At 45.2% G+C, this 16,259-nt stretch overlaps 2 protein-coding genes across 2 annotated transcripts in view; both read right to left on the bottom strand.

Annotated features, from left to right (window-relative positions):
- The window catches only part of LOC127051022 (NACHT, LRR and PYD domains-containing protein 3-like), an 86,431-nt gene that overhangs the window by 45,329 nt on the left and 24,843 nt on the right, over window positions 1–16,259 (bottom strand). The window contains exon 8 of the mRNA XM_050952810.1: window positions 744–1,893. Coding sequence (XP_050808767.1) covers window positions 1,620–1,893 — 274 coding nt within the window. The 3' untranslated portion in view covers window positions 744–1,619. The remainder of the gene's footprint in view (window positions 1–743; window positions 1,894–16,259) is intronic.
- Window positions 1–16,259, bottom strand: part of LOC127051008 (NACHT, LRR and PYD domains-containing protein 3-like) — a 572,024-nt gene that overhangs the window by 530,996 nt on the left and 24,769 nt on the right. The gene's annotated exons all lie outside the window — the stretch shown is intronic.

Raw genomic sequence — 16,259 nt, 5'->3', positions numbered from 1 at the left:
CAGACTTAACTAGAGGAGCATCTTTCTGGGTACATGGGACTCCTGCTGGGACTTCTGAAAAAGCCAAGTGACCAGCCATGTCCTTAACCGTCTCTCTGTCCTGCTCCTCTGTTTGTCACACTCATCTGGATGTTCAGGATCTTTTGTGCACACTTACATCACCTTTCTGAAAAAAACCAGGAGAACCCAGAGGATGGAGACAAAACAAACAGCACATCTACGAGCACACACACACTTTAGCCAGACAAATTGTCACTTTGCCAGCACACGCTTCTGAAAGTGTTGACTGGAATGGATAAGAAACTGCAACCATGAAAAAATGTCTGTGAAACATGCCTGTAGAATGGGAAAATTATTGTGCATTAGCACAATGAGACCAGCAAATTCCCAGTCCCTGCCTGGTCCCTCAGAAATGTGCCAGCACAGCTCCTAGAAAGTCCATCTTTTCATCAAAGGAAAATGATATGCACAGACCGTGTTTTCTCAAGTGATGGTTCCCGAACACTTCAGTCCAAACACTCTGATTTAGATAAAACTATAAAATGAGTTTATTAACTAGAGAAAGGTAGATTTTAAGGGACTACAGTTAATGAGGCATAAAAGTTAGAATTGGTTACAAGAAAATAAAAGTAAAACATAACAAATGCCTAACTTGACAAGCTAAGTGAATTCAAAGCAAAGTCTCTCTCATCACATGTTTCAAAAGTCTTACAGGCTGAATTTCTTTCAGTCAAGTCCCTTACCCTATCCAGTGCTGCTTCCTTTGTTCTTCAAGTGTTGTCAGTGCAATAGAGTGTCTGCTCTCCCTTCCTATAGTTCTTTCTATTCTTCGAGAATCATCTCCAGCTGAGGTTCAGGAAGTAGAAAGTATGTACACGGGAACCTCAAGCTCTTTCTTTGTCAAGATGTAAATTTTTCACCCACATCCTCTTTCCTGCTGAAGAGTGGCCACTTAAACAGGTGATGATGCATTTCATTTTGTTGACACCTGGCTGAAGAATCAGATTCCTTTGGTCTCTGAGGGACTGGTGTGTGGCTGTTTCTTGTCTTAATAATACCATACAGAGGAATCTTACCACTTTACATGTAATATTGACACACATTTTACCAGGATAATAATGATCATCAAATTATGAGTTTTCAAATGATACTGCATAAGGCATACTTTGTACAAAATTTATCATATTCCAGTAAAGGAGTGAACATAGGAATACATACTGCCACAGAGTCCCAATGTTTGGGAGAAAAAAGAACCCTGAATCTGTACAAAGGATAGAAGCCCCCACTTCTTGGAGAGCCCCCAAGTTCCGTAAGGGTTGGTAGAGCCCCTGAGGTATTTTGGAGGCAGGAAGAGAGGCGCTCCCAATGGTTTTGTAAAAGAAAGTTATTTTTAAAAAGTGAATTAAGGAAAGCTTAGACTCTATAGAATCTGAGTATGTGATGCAGCTACAAAATACATCACATGGACCATGTGTTTGACACCACAGCTTTAAGGGGAAATCAATTCCCACTTAACACCTCTTACACCATTAAGATTTCTTTAAGAGAATCAAAAACTGTTTCAAGATTAGTTAATCCTCTATACGGCCTTGTGTTTCAGTTTCTTAAATATTTATCAATCAGAGAAGCCAATATGTAGCCATGCTTAACAGCAGAAAAAATCCAATCTCCCAGTGCAACACAAAAATATACCACAGAAATTCTTCAATCCCAGACCACACTCTGGAGGTGTATGTATGGCGCTGAGATAGAAGCAATGCCATCCAGCTTCGCTTTGCACCTAGGCTCTCAGGGCTCAATGCTGCATTATGCACAATCGACAAACCAGGTTTTATCTTCTGCAAAATGTCTAACTCCATGGTTGTTCTTTCATCTATGTGGTTTTCAGACAAGCTGTGAAAACAAAAATGAACCATGACAAAAACTATCAACCTAAAGCCAAGGTTGTAATTATTTATCAACAATATAATTCAAATGAATCTTAATAGATAGGCTGATCATATTTCCCAAAGGGAAAACAAGACACTGTGTGAGGCAGTGCTGACTCAAGCCACTCACCCGAGTACCCACCACCGCTAGGGCTGGATTAACTCTCCTGTGGGCCCAGGGCTATTATATTTGTGGGGCACCCAGGCCAGGGAAAGGGGTTGGGGTGCAGGAGAGAGTGTGGGGTCTCGGAGGGAGTTTGAGTGCAGGAGGGGATTCTGACCTGGGACAGGGGGTTGGGAGTGTAGGAGGGGATGTGAGGTGCAGGCTCTAGCCAGGAGGTGCTTACCCCAGGTGGCTCCCAGCCTGCGGTGCAGCAGGGCTCAGGCAGGCTGCCTGCATGCTGTGGCCCTATGCGGCTCCTAGAAGCGGCTGGCTGCTGGCATGTCTCTGCGCGCGCCAGGGGCAGTGGGATAGCATGTCTCTGTGTGCTGCCTGCATCCACAAGCGCTGCCCCCACAGCTCCTATTGGCTGGTTTCCCAGCCAATGGGAGCTGCAGAGATGGTGCTGGGGGTGGGAGCAGCATGGTGAAACATCCTGCCCCTCCTACCCCCGCCCGCCAGGCTCTAGTGTCACATATTTTAGGACTGAATGGAATTTTTTTAAAAAAAGTTATTGGTTGCTTTGAATCTGTGCTCCAATCCACAGATGACATTGTCCAAAGTTGCATCAAAAACATTCCTTTAGAATAAAGACTCTGGTTCATTTTCAGAGATGGTAGAACATGATTCCTCAGGCTCAGATGTTTCATCATGAAATCTTTTCTGTTTCATTCCTCTCATCTTTGACAATTGCACCAAAATTCCCACGCCTTCTGCTACAATACATGCTTCCTGTAGAGTTCCGGGCCACTGATCTCTAAGTTGTTTTATTTCTTCAATAACATCAGCAATGAGAACTATCTCTGATTCAAGAGATATTCCTCTGGCTTGTAAAAATCTTGTTTCTGTCCTCAGTCAAAAGGCATAAAAATGAGCTGAAGTACCTTTTCAGTGATTCTACTTGTGATTGAGCTTCAAGTGTCAAGTTTAATTCAAGAGCACATTCCAGTGCTCCCAGAATATCTGGAAGATGCTTTGTGAGTGGACAGACAGCATCAGCACGTGCACTCCAGCGTGTGTCTGACACAGAGCGGAGTTGGCTGCATATCCTATCTGTTATAATCCTACACCTCACAGAGCTGTCAGTGAATAACACAATAAGTTCCTGAACACAACCAAAAAATGTTAATGTTTCAGTACAAGCTGCAGCAGCATTAACCCCTACAAGATTTAGTGAATGGGAACCACAAGCAAATTCATTCTTGGACATAAATCGGACCTGAACTCCTTTTATATTCCCTGGCATATTAGAGCCATTATCAAATCATAGAATCATAGAATATTAGGGTTGGAAAAGACCTCAGGAGGTCATCTAATCCAACTCCCTGCTCAAAGCAGGACCAACACCAACTAAATCATCTCAACCAGGGCTTTGTCAAGCCAGGCCTTAAAACCTCTAAGGCTGGAAATTCCACCACCTCCCTTGGTAACCCACTCCAGTGCTTCACCACCCTCCTAGTGAAATAGTGTTTCCTAATATCCAATATATACCTCCCCCACTGCAACTTGAGACCATTGCTCCTTGTTCTGTCATCTGCCACCACTGAGAACAGCCTAGATCCATCCTCTTTGGAACCCCCCCATCAGGTAATTGAAGGCTGCTATCAAATCTTCCCTCATTCTTCTCTTCTGCAGACTAAATAACCCCAGATCCCTCAGCCTCTCCTCGTAAGTCATGTGCCACAGACCCCTAATCATTTTCTTTGCCCTCCGCTGGACTTTTTCCAATTTGTCCACATCCCTTCTGTAGTAGCGGGCCCAAAACTGGACACAGTACTCCAGGGTGCCTCGTGAGTGCCGAATAGAGGGGAATAATCACTTCCCTTGATCTACTTGCAATGCTCCTACTAATACAGTCCAATATGTTGTTGGCTTTCTTGGCAACAAGGGCACACTGCTGACACAGATCCAGCTTCTCATCCACTGTAATTCCCAGGTCCTCTTCTGCAGAACTGCTGCTTAGCCAGTCGGTCCCTGGCCTGTAGCGGTGCATGGGATTCTTCGTTCCTAAGTGCAGAACTCTGCACTTGTCCTTGTTAAGACTCATCGGATTTCTTTTGGCCCAATCCTCCAATTTATCTAGGTCATTCTGGACCCTATCCCTACCCTCCATCATATCTACCTCTCCCCCAGCTTAGTGTCATCTGCGAACTTGTTGAGGGTGCAATTAATCCCATCATCCAGATCATTAATAAAGATGTTGAACAAAACCAGCCCCAAGACTGATTCTGGGACACTCTGCTTGATACTGGCTGCCAACTAGACATCAAGATGTTGATCACTACCCATTGAGCCCAACAATCTAGCCAGCTTTCTATCCACCTTATAGTCCATTCATCCAATCCATATTTTTTTATCTTGCTGGCAAGATTACTTTAGGAGACTGTACCAAAAGCTTTGCTAAAGTCAAGATATATCACATCCACCACTTTCCTCATATCCACAGAGCCAGTTATCTCATCATAGAAGGCTATCAGGTTTGTTAAGCACGACTTGCCCTTGGTGAATCACCTTCCTCTCCTCCAAGTGCTTCAAAATGAATTCCTTGAGGACCTGCTCCATGATTTTTCCAGGGACTGAAGTGAGGCTGACTGGTCTATAGTTGCCCAGATTCTCTTTTTTCCCTTTTTAAAATATGGGCACTATATTTGCCTTTTTCCAATTATTCAGAACCTTCCCTGATCACCACAAATTTTCAAAGATAATGGCCAATGGCTCTGCAATCACATCAACCAACTCCCTCAGCACCCTTGGATGCATTAGATCTGGACCCATGGACTTGTGCATGTCCAGTTTTTCTAAACAGTCGTTAACCTGTTATTTCACCACTGAGGGCTGCTCACCTACTTCCCATGCTGTGTTGCCCAGTGCAGCAGTCTGGGGGCTGATCTTGTCTGTGAAGATGAAGGAAGAAAAAGCACTGAGTACTTCAGCTTTTTCCACTTCATCTGTCACTATGTTGCCTCCCCCATTCAGTAAGGATCTCACACTTTCCTTGACTTTCTTCCTGTTGCTAATATAGCTGTAGAAACCCTTCTTGTTACCAAATTTCCACTTCTTGTAAGCTTCCTTTTTGAGTTTATGCTCACAGAAGATTTCACTGTTAAGCCAAGCTGGTCGCCTGCCATATTTGCTATTCTTTCTGAACTTCAGGAGGGTTTGTACCTGCGCCCTCAATAAGGCTTCTTTAAAATACAGTCAGCTCTCCTGGACTCCTTGCCCCCCACATATTAGCCTCCCAGGGGACCCTGCCCATCATTTCCCTAAGGGAATCTAAGTCTGCTTTTCTGAAGCCCAGGGTCTGTATTTTGCTACTCTCCTTTCTTCAGGATCCTGTGCTCAACCGTCTCATGGTCACTGCTGCCTAGCTTCCCATCCACTTCTACTTCCCCTACCAATTCTTCCTGTGATCTGGAGACTTCAGTTAGTTGTCTGAAGAAAGCCTTGTCTATCTCATCTTTCTGATCCAGTGGTCTATAGCACATGGCCACCATAACATCACCCTTGTTGCTCTCGCCTCTAAACTTAACCCAAAGAATCTCAACAGGCTTTTCTCCAGCTTCAAACTGGAGCTCTGAGCAATCATACCTCTCTCTTACATACAACGTAACAAGCCAGTCTCTTGGTATCTTTTCTGTCTTGTTGGAAGTTTTACACCTTTCTCCCCCACCTGTCCTTCCTGAACAGTTTATACCCATCCACGACAGTGCTCCAGTCATGTGAACTGCCTCATCAAGTTTCTGTTATTCCAATCACATCACAGTTCCTTGATTGCGCCAGGACTTCCAATTCTTCCTGCTTGTTTTCCAAGCTTTGTGCGTTCGTGTAAATGCACCTAAGAAAACTAGCCGAATGCCCTACTTTCTCAGTATGAATCAGGCTATCTGTCTTGTACCCTCCTCCTTGTGTTTCCTCCTGGTATCCCACTCCCCCACTTACCTCTGGGCTTAGCTCACCATCCCTTGGTGATCCTAGTTTAAAGCCCTCCATACTAGGTTAGCAAGTCTGCCTTAACCTCTACAGTCATCCAGAGGAATGTTATGATGCTTCAAGCTGCCAATTAGCATTTCAGCTATCTGTTCTCTTTTTTTAAAATCAAAGTCGATAAATGTAAGAAACCTTTCTTTAATGTTAAATGTACCACTGTCTTTGTTGTGAACTACAAATCACCACATCAAAACTTTGTTCATGATGAGAGGCATCAGAAGTAGCATCACATATGATAGAATAATAAATGGCCTTTTCTCTCTCTGCCAGGATGGCCTTCTGCACACTCTTACCACATAATTCAATAAACTCATTCTGATTCTCCCATGAGAGTGTGCCTGTCCTTTCATTGTTCTGCCCTCTGTTTGCTTCTGTTTGACTTTAGTCAAATGGTCACAAGTGATGTTGTCATAATAAACTATAATCTCAAGAGTTCCAAGAAAGTTACCATTGTGTGGGTCACCTATCAGATTATTTTCTCCTTGGAATGATAAACCTCATGAAGCAAGAAATAAGATAACATCCAACAATCTTGCCAATATTTCTTTCCATCTTGTAGCTTCTGTTAAAATTTGTTTTTGAATCTCACTGTCCACTCCATGTCTACCTGAGAGTGACTGCTGTAATTGCTTCCACTGGCAGCAGCAAGTTTTATATTCTATGCTCTTTTCATGTTCAGGAAGTTTAGTATATAGTTTATGCCATTTTTTCACAGTTGGTGAATACCCTTCATTTTTTGCCAGCATACTGCATTGCTTATGCCTCCCTTCAGGAAATAACCAACATGAAAGACAATACAGTGCCGGTTGGTAGCACTCCGAACAAGTCAGTCTCTTGGTATCTTTTCTCTCTTGGAAGTTTTACATTTGAGAAGAAATTCAGGAAAATAATGCTCACCAACCTGCTTTGGCACTGACTTGGCTAGCTTCCGCATTTCTTCAAAAGTCAGGACACCAGATAGAACAATTTTTTGACAGATAGAATCTGTTATGTTTTCAGGCTACCAGCCTGGATCTTTGAAAAGACAAGAATCATATAGTGTAGCACTACTCTCTCCTGCTTGTAAACCTTCTGAATGTAGTGGTGTTAATGGTGATACTACCTGACTATCTTCAAGCATTAGATTGGAGTCACATGATGGCACGTTCTGGCAACTTTTCTTTGTCATCAATTGCCAGTGCAATACAGACGCAGTCTCTATATTGAAATAATTTTCATCTTGATTTTGTTCATTTGCTTCCCTAGTTAGTATATTGCCTGACTGCAGAAAGGCCTTGCCTGTTTCCAAAAACTGCAGGATAGATTGGTGTCCTTTAGCTTCTTTTAGTTCCCTTTCTTTTATCCCTTACAGTTCTGGCTGTCTGGTTTGTATTTATAGCCACCATCAGACACGGCAGTAGGGTGTGTGTGTGTGTGACTGTGAGTGAATTAGACACTTACTCACATACATTTTGGGTCTGCAAATACTACCAGAAGCAGCAGCAGCACTGGCTCCCACTGTCTTAGTTAGTTTAACTTCTGTGCCAGGGAAGATAATGGAGCAGGTAATTAAAGAAATCATCTGCAAACACTTGGAAGGTGGTAAGGTGATAGGGAATAGCCAGCATGGATTTGTAAAGAACAAATCGTGTCAAACTAATCTGATAGCATTCTTTGATAGGATAACGAGCCTTGTGGATAAGGGAGAAGCGGTGGATGTGATATACCTAGACTTTAGTAAGGCATTTGATACGGTCTCGCATGATATTCTTATAGATAAACTAGGAAAGTACAATTTAGATGGGGCTACTATAAGGTGGGTGCATAACTGGCTGGATAACCGTACTCAGAGAGTAGTTATTAATGGCTCCCAATCCTGTTGGAAAGGTATAACAAGTGGGGTTCCGCAGGGGTCTGTTTTGGGACCGGCTCTGTTCAATATCTTCAGCAACGATTTAGATGTTGGCATAGAAAGTACGCTTATTAAGTTTGCAGACGATACCAAACTGGGAGGGATTGCAACTGCTTTGGAGGACAGGGTCAAAATTCAAAATGATCTGGACAAATTGGAGAAATGGTCTGAGGTAAACAGGATGAAGTTCAATAAAGATAAATGCAAAGTGCTCCACTTAGGAAGGAACAATCAGTTTCACACATACAGAATGGGAAGAGACTGTCTAGGAAGGAGTATGGCAGAAAGAGATCTAGGGGTCATAGTAGACCACAAGCTTAATATGAGTCAACAGTGTGATACTGTTGCAAAAAAAGCAAACGTGATTCTGGGATGCATTTACAGGTGTGTTGTAAACAAGACACGAGAAGTCATTCTTCCACTTTACTCTGCGCTGGTTAGGCCTCAGCTGGAGTATTGTGTCCAGTTCTGGGCACCGCATTTCAAGAAAGATGTGGAGAAATTGGAGAGGGTCCAGAGAAGAGAAACAAGAATGATTAAAGGTTTTGAGAACATGACCTATGAAGGAAGGCTGAAGGAATTGGGTTTGTTTAGTTTGGTAAAGAGAAGACTGAGAGGGGAGATGATAGTAGTTTTCAGGAATCCAAGGGTGTCATCAGGAGGAGGGAGAAAACTTGTTCACCTTAGCCTCCAATGATAGAACAAGAAGCAATGGGCTTAAACTGCAGCAAGGGAGATTTAGGTTGGACATTAGGAAAAAGTTCCTAACTGTCAGGGTAGTTAAACACTGGAATAGATTGCCAAGGGAAGTTGTGGAATCTCCATCTCTGGAGATATTTAAGAGTAGGTTAGATAAATGTCTATTAGGGATGGTCTAGACAGTATTTGGTCCTGCCATGAGGGCAGGGGACTGGACTCGATGACCTCTCGAGGTCCCTTCCAGTCCTAGAGTCTATGAGTCTATGAGTCTTTATGATGCTTTGCTTTGCCCCTCCCACCAGCTGTCCCTCCCTCCTGCCTGTGCACAAGGAACTCTGCGACTGGTAGTTCTTGATCTTGGTATGATAGACTATGTCACATAGAGGAGCACAAATCTCTTTGTCTCTCAGTATCAAACTACTCAGTCCCTGGAAAAATCATGGAGCAGGTCCTCAAGGAATCAATTCTGAAGCACTTAGAGGACAGGAAAGTGATCAGGAACAGTCAGCATGGATTCACCACGGACAAGTCATGCCTGACTAACCTAATGGCCTTCTATGAGGAGATAACTTGAGTATGTGCATGAGGGGAAAGCAGTGGGTGTGTTTTTCCTTGACTTTAGCAAAGCTTTTGATACGGTCTCCCACAGTATTCTTGCTGGCAAGTTAAAGAAGTATGGGCTGGATGAATGGACTATAAGGTGGATAGAAAGCTGGCTAGATCGTTGGGCTCAACAGGTAGTGATCAATGGCTTCATGTCTAGTTGGCAGCCGGTATCAAGAGGAGTGCCCCAAGGGTTGGTCCTGGGACCGGTTTTGTTCAGTAGCTTCATTAATGATCTGGAGGATGGCGTGGACTGCACTCTCAACAAGTTTGCAGATGACACTAAACTGGGAGGAGTGGTAGATATGCTGGAGGGTAGGGATAGGATACAGAGGGACCTAAACAAATTAGAGGGCTGGGCCAAAAGAAACCTGATAAGGTTCAACAAGGACAAGTGCAGAGTCCTGCACTTAGGATGGAAGAATCCCATTCACTGTTACAGACTAGGGACCGAATGGCTAGGAAGCTGTTCTGCAGAAAAGGATCTAAGGGTTACAGTGGACAAGAACTGGATATGAGTCAACAGTGTGCCCTTGTTGCCAAGAAGGCTAATGGTATTTTGGGCTGTATAAGTAGGGGCATTGCCAGCAGATCGAGGGATGTGATCATTCTCCTCTATTCGACATTGGTGAGGTCTCATCTGGAGTACTGTGTCCAGTTTTGGGCCCCACACTACAAGAAGGATGTGGAAAACTTGGAAAGAGTCCAGCGGAGGGCAACAAAAATGATTAGGGGACTGGAGCACATGACTTATGAGGAGATGCTGAGGAAACTGGGATTGTTTAGTCTGCAGAAGAGAAGGATGAGGCGGAATTTGATAGCTGCTTTCAATTACAGGAAAGGGGGTTCCAAAGAGGATGGATCTAGACTGTTCTCAGTGGTGCCAGATGACAGAACAAGGAGCAGTGGTCTCAAGTTGCAGTGGGGAAGGTTTAGGTTGGATATTAGGAAAATAACTTTTTCACTAGGAGGGTGGTGAAGGACTGGAATGGATTACCTAGGGAGGTGGTGGAATCTCCTTCCTTAGAGGTTTTTAAAGCCTGGCTTGACAAAGCCCTGGCTGGGATGATTTAGTTGGTGTTGGTCCTGCTTTGAGCAGAGGGTTGGACTAGATGACCTCCTGAGGTCCCTTCCAAGCCTAATCTTCTATGATTCTATGTTACAAGTCCTAGTTTAACTGCAGCAGCTACACACTCTGTATTCTAGAGAAGGGCCTGGGCTGCGCCAGCAGGCCCAGCAACTCACTGTTCAGAATATGGCTTGAGACTGCTCTAACACTGCTTCTGATTGGTTCCTGGAAATCTCACAAGATCTGGACAACAGATACATAGATACAGGGAAATAAGTTTCTATAAGTATCCTCAGGCATGATCTACAACAGGGGTCAGCAACCTTTAAGAAGTGATGTGCCATGTGTTCATTTATTCACTTTAATTTAATGTTTTGTGTGCCAGTAATGCATTTTAACATTTTAGAAGGTCTCTTTCTATAAGTTTATAATATATAACTAAACTCTTGTTGTATGTAAAGTAAATAAGGTTTTTAAAAATCTTTAAGAAGCTTCATTTAAAATTAAATTTAAATGCAGAGCCCGCTGGACCAGTGGCCAGGACCTAGGCAGTGTGAGTACCACTGAAAATCAGCTTGCCTGCCCCCTTCGGCACACATGCCATAGGTTGCCTACCCTGATCTACAATTTAGCCTCATTTTTTCCTCATGGTAATGAGGGTTGCAGCGTGGGCCTCCTGCCCCCTACACAGGCCTGGCATTGCTGCTTGCCTCTCTTCACATGACTCTGCATTGATCAAGTTGGCAAGAGCAAATGGGACAAATGCCAAAAAAGTCGGGACAGTCAGAACAGGGCTTAAAAAAGAGATTGTCGCAGCTAAAACAGGATACATGGTCACCCTATTAAGAGTACTGTAATTTTAAAACCACAGATGCCAGGAAAGTCAGTGCTAAAGTTACAGTAAGAAAAGACAAATTTGGAAAGTACAGAAATGCAGAATTAAGGTCCCCCAACAACACTAACTCTGCCCTCCTAACCCCTGCCATCCTGTGCACCCTCCGTGTCAGGTAGATGTGTTTCAAAAAGCAACACCAAGTAACATGTTAAATCTCAGACAATTTGGCAGTTCAACCAGGAATATCTCCACACGTCACTGTTGTGTTTTGTCAGCAGGCATCTTAAACCCTGTCCAACACATGCCATGTAGCTGAATATACCTAACCAACTGGCAAGCGAAGAGGAGAAGTCAGACGTTTACTGCAATGGGGAGTTGGATCACTGTGGAGAGTGAATGGTCAAAACGGTTGTCAGACAGCCAGGGGCTGACAGGAGGAATGTCTGTCAGGGAGTGGGATGGACTTGGAGAGATCTTTGATGTGTATAGGAAGAATCAAACCACTGCTTTGATTCCATTTAACGCTCTGGATTTACTGTACAAACATGAATGAATTTAGCCTCACAACACACCTGTGAAGTAGCTCAAAGGTAACCCCATTTAACAGATGAGGTAACTGAAGCACTAAGAAATGACATTTTCAAAAGCCTATTCAGCCAAGTCTAGCAGGCTGGGCAGCTGCAAGGGTTTTCTTTTTGCTCCTCTGGAAGTTCAGAGTGTTATTGAAAAGAAGGGGGGAGAGGGGACATTAGTCATACATCAGGGGTCTGGGGGGAGTATGGAACAAAAGGAGAGAACAGGATGTGGTTTAAGGTATAGAGGCTCATTCTGAATTTTCAAAGCCCAAGCAGGGCTCCCATGGTCCCAGACAGGTGTCATTCTCATCACAAGAGACATGGAACTAACTCAGAAGGTGCAAGCTCACACCCTCAGCTCCTGGCCAGGCATTAATTCTGACAAGATGCTCCATAAGGAGACCCCCCCCCCACTGAACACTGATTACCAAGGCACAAAACTCACTGGACAATCACAGCTGCACAAGGAGTCAGGGCACTATGGAGAATGACACAGAAAGAGCAGCTGTGGACTCATGGAAGAGAATTGGACAGAATGAGGGGAGAGGGGCCAGAGAGGGGCAATGCACACCACTGGGGGTGAAGGGATGCAAGGAGAGAGGGTGGGGGGCTATGAGGAAAAAAAAGTTACTCACCTTCTCGTAACTGTTGTTCTTCAAGATGTGTTGTTCATGTCCTTTCCAACCAGGTGTGTGCATCCTCACGTGCACAGTTGCCGGAAGATTTTTTCTTTAATAGCTAGCTGGAGGGTTGGCTGGGGAGTCCCCTGGAGTTCTGCCTTTATGGCGCTCAATATAGAGCCCTGCCGACCTGCCACCCCCTCAGTTCCTTCTTGCTGGCTACTTGGATAGAGGGGTAGGAGAGTGGGTTTTGGAAAGGACATGAACAACACATCTCGAAGAACAACAGTTAGGAGAAGAGGAGTAACCATTTTTTCTTCTTTGAGTACTTGTTCGTGTCGATTCCAATGAGGTGACTCACAAGCCCGAGTTCAGGTGGTGGGGTCGGAGCCTTCTACTGACTGAAGCACTGCTCTCCCGAAGACCACTTTGTCTCACTCTCTGGCCTGCTGGGTGATTGCATAGTGTGCAGAGAAAGTGTGGATCAAGTGTGCATAGTGTGCATAGTGTGCAGAGAAAGTGTGGATCTGCAGATTTCCTGAGTAGGGATCTGTGCCAGGAATGCTGTGGACGACACCTGTGCCCTGGTGGAGTGCGCAGTGAGTGGAGTTGCAGGCATTCCTGTGAGATTGTAGCACTCATGAATACAGGACGCTATCCATGACTAAACGTGCTGAGAGGACATGGTTGACCTTTCAATCAGTCTGCCACTGCAACAAATAACTGGACCAATTTTTTGAACAGTTACATTCTCTCAATGTAAAAGGCCAGAGTCCTGTGGACATCCAGAGAGTGGAGCCTCTGCTCCCTGCTGCTACAATGCAGCATAGGGTAGAACACCGGAAGAAAGATGTCCTGGTTGATGTGAAACTGCGACACAATCTTCAAGAGGAAGGCAGGGTGAGGTCTGAGCTGCACCTTGTCCTTACAGAACATGGTGTAGGGAGGTTCAGATGTTAGGGTCCTGAGCTCGGATACCCTCCTGGTTGAAGTTGTCGCTACCAGGAACACCACCTTGTAAGAGAGGTAGAGCAGTGAGCATGTCGCTAACAGTTCGAAGGGCAGCCCCATTAGTTTAGAGAGGACCAGATTGAGGTCCCAGGAGGGAACAGGTTGGTGGACGTGGGGGTACAGCCTGTCCAGTCCTTTTAAAAATCAGTTGACCATGGGGTTAGCGAACACCGTATGGCCACCAGCACCCAAATGGAATCCTGAGAAGGCAGCTACGTGCACCCCTACTGACGATAACGAAAGCCCCTGCTGCTTCAGATGAAGGAGGTGGACCAGGATAAGTGGCACTGAGGCTAACATAGGGGACGAATGGTGCTGCATTGAACAGATAGAAAATTTCTTCCACTTGGCCAGATAAGTGGCTCTCAGAGGGTTTTCTGCTGCAAAGGAGGACTTATCCGACCTGGTCCAAGCAGGAAAGCTCCATTGGGTTCGATCATGGAGCTTCCATACTGTGAGGTGAAGGGCCTCAAGGTTCAGATGTTGAAGCCAACCATGATCTTGTGTCAGGAGGTCCTGCCAGAGTGGTAGGGAGAGCTGAGCCACTACTGACATCTCTAAGAGAGACTTGTACCAATGCTGACAGGGCCAGGCTGGTGCTCTCAATATGACCTGCGCTCGGTCCCTTCGGATCTTAAGGAGTACCTGTCATAACCTTAGTCCCAGATTTGGACCTTAGCGTCCAAAATATGGGGGTTAGCATGAAAACCTCCAAGCTTAGTTACCAGCTTGGACCTGGTACCTAAGCTTGGAGGTTTTCATGCTAACCCCCATATTTTGGATGCTAAGGTCCAAATCTGGGACTAAGGTTATGACATGGTGTAGCAGCGGTTGGGATATAGACAGAATCCCACCGTGTCCTGTGGGAGGGGTTTACGCCTTCTCCAGGAACTAACATTCTGGACTTTGTAAGCAACCTACAAAGCACCCTCCGACACTCTTTAGCCCTTGCTAGAAAGAACCTAAAGGATGCTCAAAAAGAGCAAAAGGCCTGGTATGACAGACATGCCAGAGAACGTTCCTTCAAGGTAGGAGACCAGGTTATGGTCTTGAAGGCGCAACAGGCCCATAAGATGGAAGCATCATGGGAAGGGCCATTCACGGTCCAAGAGCGCCTGGGAGCTGTAAACTACCTCATAGCATTTCCCAATTCCTCACTAAAGCCTAAAGTGTACCATGTTAATTCTCTCAAGCCTTTCTATTCCAGAGACTTACAGGTTTGTCAGTTTACAGTCCAGTGAGATGATGCTGAGTGGCCTGACGGTGTCTACTACGACGGGAAAAAAGACGGTGGCGTGGAAGAGGTGAACCTCTCAACCACCCTGGAACATCTGCAGCGGCGACAAATCAAGGAGCTGTGCACTAGCTTCGCCCCATTGTTCTCAGCCACCCCAGGACGGACTGAACGGGCATACCACTCCATTGATACAGGTAATGCTCACCCAATCAGAACCCCACCCTACCGGGTGTCTCCTCATGCCCAAGCTGCTATAGAACGGGAGATCCAGAACATGCTACAGATGGGTATAATCCGCTCATCTACCAGTGCATGGGCATCTCCAGTGGTTCTGGTATCCAAACCAGATGGGAAAATACGCTTTTGCGTGAACTACCGTAAGCTAAATGCTGTAACTCGTCCGGACAACTATCCAATGCCACGTACCGATGAGCTATTGGAGAAGTTGGGACGTGCCCAGTTCATCTCTACAATAGACTTAACCAAGGCGTACTGGCAAGTACCGCTAGATGAACCTGCCAAGAAGAGGTCAGCATTCGTCACCCATGCGGGGGTATATGAATTCAATGTCCTTCTTTTCGGCCTTCGAAATGCACCCGCCACCTTCCAGAGGCTGGTAGATGGCCTACTAGCTGGACTGGGAAAATTTGCAGTTGCCTACCTCGATAATGTGGCCATTTTTTCAGACTCCTGGCCCGAACACCTACCACACCTGGAAAAGGTCTTTGAGCGCATCAGGCAGGCCGGACTAACTGTTAAGGCCAAAAAGTGTCAAATAGGCCAAAACAAAGTGACTTACCTGGGGCACCAGGTGGGTCGAGGAACCATAAACCCCCTACAGGCCAAGGTGGATGCTATCCAAAAGTGGCCTGTCCCAAAGTCAAAAAAGCAGGTCCAATCCTTCTTAGGCTTGGCCGGATACTACAGGCGATTTGTACCACACTACAGCCAAATCGCTGCCCCATTGACTGACCTGACCAAAAAGACCTAGCCAAATGCCGTTAAGTGGACTAATAAGTGTCAAAAGGCCTTTACCCAGCTTAAGGCGATGCTCATGTCTGACCCTGTGCTCAGGGCCCCGGACTTTGACAAGCCATTCCTAGTAACCACAAATGCATCTGAGCGTGGTATAGGAGCAGTGCTCATGCAGGAAGCAACAGATCACAACTTCCATCCTGTCGTGTTTCTCAGTAAGAAACTGTCTGAGAGGGAAAGTCACTGGTCAGTCAGTGAAAAGGAATGCTATGCCATTGTGTACGCCCTGAAAAAGCTACGCCCATATGTTTGGGGACGGCGGTTCCAACTACAAACTGACCATGCTGCACTAAAGTGGCTTCATACTGCCAAGGGGAACAACAAGAAACTTCTTCGTTGGAGTTTAGCTCTCCAAGATTTTGATTTTAAAATTCAACACATCACAGGAGCTTCTAACAAAGTTGCTGATGCTCTCTCCTGTGAAAGTTTCCCAGAATTCAGTAGTTAAAAAGTGTTCTTAAAATGTAGAAGTCTGTTAGTTATATACTTAGTAGTATATGTAAAGGTGCATGTGTTGTAGTAATCTGTTTATTTTAAAGTTCTAAAAGGAAATCGCCGCCAGTGAGCTTCCCCACTGTCTGCAATTTGGGGGGCGTGTCATAAACAGAT

Source organism: Gopherus flavomarginatus, chromosome 5 (assembly GCF_025201925.1).
Source record: "Gopherus flavomarginatus isolate rGopFla2 chromosome 5, rGopFla2.mat.asm, whole genome shotgun sequence".
Lineage (NCBI taxonomy): Eukaryota > Metazoa > Chordata > Testudines > Testudinidae > Gopherus > Gopherus flavomarginatus.
Note: the sequence above shows the minus strand (reverse complement) of the source record. Positions and strands in the feature narration are given on the sequence as shown.